The sequence below is a fragment of the Beta vulgaris genome, chromosome 6 (assembly GCF_026745355.1).
Source record: "Beta vulgaris subsp. vulgaris cultivar EL10 chromosome 6, EL10.2, whole genome shotgun sequence".
Classification (NCBI taxonomy): Eukaryota; Viridiplantae; Streptophyta; class Magnoliopsida; order Caryophyllales; family Amaranthaceae; genus Beta; species Beta vulgaris.
In genome coordinates this window covers 67447708-67454967 of record NC_079207.1, presented here as the reverse complement: position 1 = coordinate 67454967, position 7260 = coordinate 67447708, and the positions used below count along the sequence as shown (strand labels likewise).

Below are 7260 nucleotides of genomic sequence, written 5' to 3'. Positions count from 1 at the left end.
CGAGACGATGGTGCTGCTCCATCGGAGTATCAATCGGTTTGCATCCCAACATGCCAGCCTCAGTGAGGATATCCAACGAGTACTTGCGTTGAGAGAGAAAAAGACCCTCCGGACTACGAGCAATCTCAACACCTAAAAAGTACTTAAGCACACCCAAATCCTTCATGAAGAAACACTGAGACAGATATGTCTTAAACCGAAGAATGGCGGCATGAGAAGACCCGGCAATAATCAAATCATCGACGTAGACAAGAACATGCAACGAAACACTGCCCTGGACATAGCTGAACAAAGAGTAATCAGCGTAGGAATTCTTAAAGCCAAAATTCCGCAGAGCAGTAGACAGTTTTGAGAACCATTGTCTGGGTGCCTGTTTCAAACCATATAAAGATTTCCGGAGCCTGCAAACCTTGCCAGGAGAAGGAGTACCATAACCAGGGGGAAAATGCATATAAACTTCTTCATCCAAATCACCATGAAGAAAGGCATTGTGAACATCCATCTGATGCAATTCCCAATTCAAAGAAACAGCAACAGCAAGAAAAAGGCGTACCGTACCCATCTTAGCAACTGGAGCAAATGTCTCGTTATAATCAACACCTTCAACTTGACGATTGCCACGGACAACCAACCGTGCCTTGAAACGCTCCACCGTGGACTTGTCGGTGTATTTGATTTTATAAACCCAGCCACTACCAATCGCCTTCTTACCAGGAGGAAGGTCGACAATGGTCCAAGTACCATTACGCTCAAGAGCATCAAGTTCAGCTTGCATCGCCTGACGCCAGGCCTCATGCTTAACCGCCTCTTTGAAAGAAGACGGCTCCTTTCCTTTGGTAATCGCCATCAAAAAACATCTGTGTCTCATAGAAAAATTATTATATTCAACATGACAAGCTATAGGAAAAGGTTTACCTGAAGAACAAGAAGGAGTAGGAGCAACAGATGATGGAGAGGGGTCTATATTTGCCGTAAGAACAGTATTGATAACATAATGACGATGCCACGAAGGAGGACGTTTCTCACGATCACTACGACGATCACCCGTTGATGAACTCCCCCTCAATTCAGATAACCCTGTAGTATTACCACCATCACCAACCGAAGATGTATCACTAGGACCAAGACAGGGCTGTCCAAGGGGAGGTGAGGGACCCTCGGACAGCAGCACGGAGGAGCTGGGGGCTGCGTCGCACACCCGGGCTGAGGACGCAGCAGTAGGGACCGCGGTAGGGCTGCAGTTCGGAGCTGCGGGCTGCGGGTCGGTCGCGGTTGCTGCTGGGACACGCAGCAACGAAGTGGGGGCAGCAGGAGGCGCCGCGGTAGGACCGCGGTTTGGGGCTGGGTGCCGCGGGGAAGCCGCGGTTGCTGCTGGAAGCTGCCGTAAAGGTGGAGAGGCAGCAGTAGAGTCCGCGACCTGGCTGCGGTTTGATGCGGGAGACCGCGGTGGGCGGCGGTACCGCGGGCGGTGGGTGGCGTATCATCATCATTAGCATCCTCCCAAACCGGTGGAGAAGCAAAATAAGCTTCCCAAAGAGCTCGTTTCTCATCCGGAAGCGAGTTAAGATATGGGAATTTGTCTTCGAAAAATTGAACATCCCTACTTACAAAAAATTCATTCGTCTCCAAGTCAAATAAACGCCACCCTTTTTTTCCATTGGGATAACCAACAAAGATACACTTTCGAGAACGGGAATCAAATTTGTCCTTTACACGAGGACGATTTGCAGCATAACAGAGACATCCAAAGATACGGATATTAGCATACGATGGAGCTTGACCAAATAAACACTCATACGGAGTTTTGCCATGAAGAAGAGGTGTAGGGGTTTTATTAATCAAATAAACAGCAGAAAGAACACACTCACCCCAAAAATACTTAGGAAGCTTGGCTTGAAACCGTAGGGCGCGAGCCACATTCAAAATATGACGATGTTTACGCTCCACCCTGCCATTTTGTTGTGCCGTGTCAACACACGACGTCTGATGTAAAACACCCTTAGCAGCAAAAAATGAGCCCAAACCGAGAAACTCTTGTCCATTATCACTGCGCACCACTTTAACTGTGCGGTGAAATTGCGTCTCAACCATAGCACAAAACTCACGAATCAATGGAGCAGTGTCATATTTACCAACCATCAAGAAAACCCAGGTAGCACGAGAAAAATCATCAACAATGGTTAAAAAATAACGTGCATCACAACTAGACGCAATTTTATTCGGACCCCAAATATCACAATGTATTAAGTCAAAAATATCAGATGCTTTATTGGAACTTAATGGAAAAGAGTTTCGGGGTTGCTTCCCCATAAAACAAATGTCACAATCAAACAAACAACTTGAACCAGAAGTACTATGATGACTACTAGTAACACCCGGAAGAGAACAAACAACTTGCATTGACGGATGCCCGAGCCGCCGATGCCACAACAAACTAGCATCTGAAACAACTACTCTATGCGCCTGCAGATTCCGAGCACGAACAGGACGAAAAATATAGACCCCATCACACTGCTCCCCGCTCCAATCAGGTTCCTCAAATTGCGGTCCTGAATAATGCATAGCTTGTCAGTGAACATAATAAAATAAGATTGTTTTTCTAATAATTGAGACACAGACAATAAATTGCATTGAAGAGCAGGGACATAAAGAACATTATCAAGGGTTAAACCATCAGACAAAATAACTCGGCCTTCTTTAGTGGCAGTCGTGCTTTTGCCGTTAGGCAAACCAACAGGCGAAGAAATATCAGACAAACAAGTAAATAAATCAATGTTACCAGACATGTGATTCGAAGCGCCAGTGTCAATGAGCCACTCAATAGAGTTAAACGTACCAAGTTTAGTGTTATCCGAAGCAGAACCAGACTTGGAACCCTTTAAGGCAGCCAGTAGCTCCTTCCATTGAGTATCAGAAAGCGTAGGAACACTCCCACGATCAGAATCAGAAACTTGCTCATTGGCGCCACGAGCAGTACTACCAACTGAACCAGCAAAATCACCCCTGCCTTTACCAGTCGACCGGCCGCCACGACCGCCTCGACCACCACGGCCACTACGGCCACCACGACCCCCATCAGGAAAACCATGAAGCGAATAACAATGGTCTTTATCATGACCAACCCGTTTACAGTGACTACATTCCAGGCGATCCGAAGACCGACCAGAAGCAGAACCAGTAGCACTGAAACCAACAGAAGTAGCAGAAGTGGCCTCCTGAGCCGCAGACACAGACTGCTTACGCTCATCAGCAATAATTTTAGCATAAGCAGCATTCATAGTAGGCAAAGGATCACTCATCAACAACGTAGACACAACAGACCCAAACTTCTGGGAATCCAAACCAATACAAAACTGATGCAACATCGCAGTTTCATGCATTCTAGCATATTCAGCAGCAGCGGAGCAAGTACAAGCAGGCAATTTCAAGTAACTAGACAACAGATTTTGCAGTTTATTTAATTCACCATAATAAATTGCAACAGAACGACCGCGTTGTTTACAATCAGCAATAGCATTCTTAATCTCAAGAATGCGGGGACCGTTACCAAGAGAATAACGATCCCGCAAGTCATCCCACAATATTTTTGCATCATCAGGAATAATGATAGTGGAACGAATACTAGAATCAATTGTATTAAAAATCCAAGCAACAAGAGTAGAAGTTAACAATACCCCACTGACGATAATCCGGAGATGTGGCAGCAGGCTTAGAGATAGTACCGTCCACGAAGCCGAGCTTGCTCTTGGAGCGCAGGTTATTGCGAATGGATCGGGACCACTCTTCATAATTGTCCACGGTAAGCAAGACGGGGCAAATAACTAACTGGGAACCCTCACTAGGATGAAGATAATAATCTGTGAAAGGCTCATACTTGGAGGGAGTAGCGTCCCCCTTGGATGGAGTTGCGTCACCCATCACACCTCAAAGAAAATATGGCAGGAAAAAAAAAACAACAAGCGAAAGAAGGCTAGGGCACACCAACTCACGCTCCACAACACCAACGAGACGGCAAACAAACAAAGACCAGGGGCACGGAGCAGCAGCACGACACCGGAACCACCGTGGAACGACAAGGATCGCCGGCAAAAAAAAACCAAACCCGACGCAAGATTGCGTGGAAACAAAACCAAACCCGACGCAAGATTGCGTGTAAACAAAACCGGAAAGAAAAAAAAATTTTGTGAAGCTGTAATCTCGTTTGTGCGGAAGAAACAAAGAGAAACGAAATTCAAGAACAGGATCGAAAATAATCTCTAGTTTAGAGAGGCTGTGATACCATGTTAAACTCAGAGAAATATTGGAGAAAACGGCTTAACCTTGTATTGATGATCACACAAGTATATATACGTATAATACAAGGAAACCTAAACTCCTAAAAGGATATATTCCTAAAAGATAGGATATTCCAAATATACAAGATACAGGCTAATATATACAAACCCGACTCATTAATATAAGTAGCTAGATCAATTATGTTTTCTTGACTATTTTTGATAGTTTTAAATCATATAATAATATTAGTCAACGTGCAAGAAGAGCACCCTTTAGACATGAACAACATGTTGACACAAAAAATTCGTGGTCGGTGGCATGTCAACGTTTTTATATAGAAACGCACCGAAAAGTCAACATAACAAAACAAACGTCTCAGGTATGAAACTGTATATATATTGTTTACTGAAATTAGTCAACAAGGTGTCGTGGTGTAGTTGGTTATCACGTCAGTCTAACACACTGAAGGTCTCCGGTTCGAGTCCGGGCGACGCCATTTATTAATGAATTTTTACTATTTTTAGTAGTTTTTTCTTTGGAATATTCTCTGATCTTCATTTTATTTATTATTTTTTTGGACTCAATACATTGCCTACCCATGCTATTGCTAGCTGACTGTGTGTATGATGCCATGGTCCATAATTCATTTTTTAAATGAATGATTAATACAATACTATTATACTACTATGATCTTGGTTGAAGCTTTTTTTATGCATGGCACTATCAATTGAGCTCTAGTTACTAATTAGTTGTGGTTGTCATGTAACATATATAATGTTACTTATATTATATGTTATTATTTTGATTAGAATAATGTTGCTTATTTAAGTAGTATAACTAGTCATCAGGTCCGACTATTTTCTTGAGTAAGGAAAAATTTCTTTTATTAATTGTACTTTAAAATATTAACACTAAATACAAGTTGATTTAGTAGTTAAAACTATAGTATATATGAACTTGAGGTCACGAGATCAAATCATATAAAACACAATTTTTGATTTTTTATTGTACATGGATTATATAAAGTAAAACTCCCCTAAAAAGTGTGCCATGTGACAGCATTTCTTACTTAGAAACGCCTTTTAATATATTTATATAGATAATTTAAAGACTCTCGTAATGATTATTATTTGACCTAAAACAAACAATTAATATAGGGGATTCTAATAGGATTCAAATACTTCACTTTTAAAGTCTCTATAGTGTTTGTCGGAGCACCTAGTGACCATTTTAATCTATTTAGTGACCAACTTAATCTATTCAGTGTTGACATTATTTAATCCATTTAGTGACCGATTTTATCCATTTAGTGACTTATAATAATCCATTCCGTACGACTATTAGACTATTTTTAGAAACTGTTTGTTGTAATTCGAGATTCAAAGGGAAACAAAAGAAGGAAAAGAGAATGGACCACTAGGATGGTGCAAGATACCTGGAAATAGTGTTAGGTTAGAGAGAAATGGAATGAACTTGTTAGGAGGATGTAGACTTAGGTTGTCTAATTTTATATTAAAATTAGACCTCTATTAAAATAATTTGTGATTATTTAGAGATTACTAGGGCTCTTTTATACATATTGGTTTTCTCATTCACAAATTATTTATAAATGACAAACAGTAGAATTAGTATATAACTCAAAAATTGTGGTGAGAAGATAAAAAAAAGTACTTAATAATAATAGTATTCTAAATTATCAAATATATATATATATAAATAATAATAATAATAATAATAATAATAATAATAATAATAATAATAATAATAATAATAATAATAATAATAATAATAATAATAATAATAATAATAATAATAATAATAATAATAATAATAATAATAATAGTAATCTATAGTTAGACCATCTAATGCAAAATTCAAATTGAATTAGCTAGCTAGTGTAATTTGAATTCACCAAAAACTACAAATTCAAAATGAATTAGCTAGCTAATGTACTTTGAATTCACCAAAAACTACCGTAAAGAAGCCAGTAGTTTTAATCTTAGGCATATTCCCCAAGATGGTATTTTTCTAAAACATTTGGCTCATAATAGTACATGGTTTCAATGGTTTCCATAAAATTCAGTCAATTTTTTAATAAATTGATAGAAAATTCTTACACGAAGCTTACCACACTACCCATGCCATAACTTGATTATACAATATGGTTTACCGATTAGCATAAATTCGAAGTTAATAGATTTATAGTACTCTCACTCCGTAACGAATTACTAACGATATCTGGTATTATTTGTAAAAAGTAAAATATTTAATGTTGCTAGTAATTTGTTATTGCAATAAGTTTTAAAATTTTCATATATTAGATTATTCATATTTGAGTGCTATGCAAATTTAAACACCTAAATCTAAATCTATCTATCTATCTATTTAGTTCATGTAATTCATGTACAATAATTTTTTTTAGAAATTGTGTAGTATAAGGATTTGATCCCGACACCTCACGTACATATACGAAAGTTTTAACCACTAGACGAAGTTGTATTCAATGTTATTATTATAAAGTATTACATTAATAAATGAATTTTTTTCTTACCCGGGGAATAGCCCAAACCTAATGACTAGTTAGTTAATAAAATTTTGCTAGATTGTATTCAAGACATAGGATTAAATCTCGTTTATATCATCACGTTTAGAGGGTGTTTAGTATGAAGAATTTTGATGTAGGAAATGGATTCAAATAAGCGTTCCCATTTATAATTGTTTGGTAGGGGTGTTAAGTAACAAATACCGTTTCCAAAGGGAAACATAATCCCCCCCATTTGCTACCTTTATTAAACAAGTGGAAACAAATCACGTTTCCTTCCTCAAGCATAAACCTCTCAATTGTTTCCATTCCACTAAGATACCAAACAACAATGAAAAGTAACGATTATTATTTTAATATTTTTATTTCCCCTCCTTATCCAAATCATTTACATTCCGTTTACGTTGATTATACCAAACGCCTTTTTAATGGCTAAACTAGTT

At 38.7% G+C, this 7260-nt stretch overlaps 1 protein-coding gene and 1 non-coding gene across 2 annotated transcripts; one reads left to right on the top strand and one right to left on the bottom strand.

Moving 5' to 3' along the window:
- Positions 1–1464: 1464 nt before the first annotated feature.
- On the bottom strand, positions 1465–4451 carry LOC130591897 (uncharacterized; the record flags this gene model as incomplete). The annotated part of the gene is made up of 2 exons (XM_057395859.1): positions 2837–4451; positions 1465–2549 (listed from the first exon to the last, which is right to left on the bottom strand). Coding segments are annotated over exons 1-2 (2037 nt in total), but the record flags the coding sequence as incomplete, so codon positions are not given.
- A 246-nt stretch (positions 4452–4697) lies between these two features.
- TRNAV-AAC (transfer RNA valine (anticodon AAC)) lies at positions 4698–4771 on the top strand. Its single transcript has one exon. It is a non-coding gene; the product is annotated as a tRNA-Val (tRNA).
- Positions 4772–7260: the final 2489 nt, after the last annotated feature.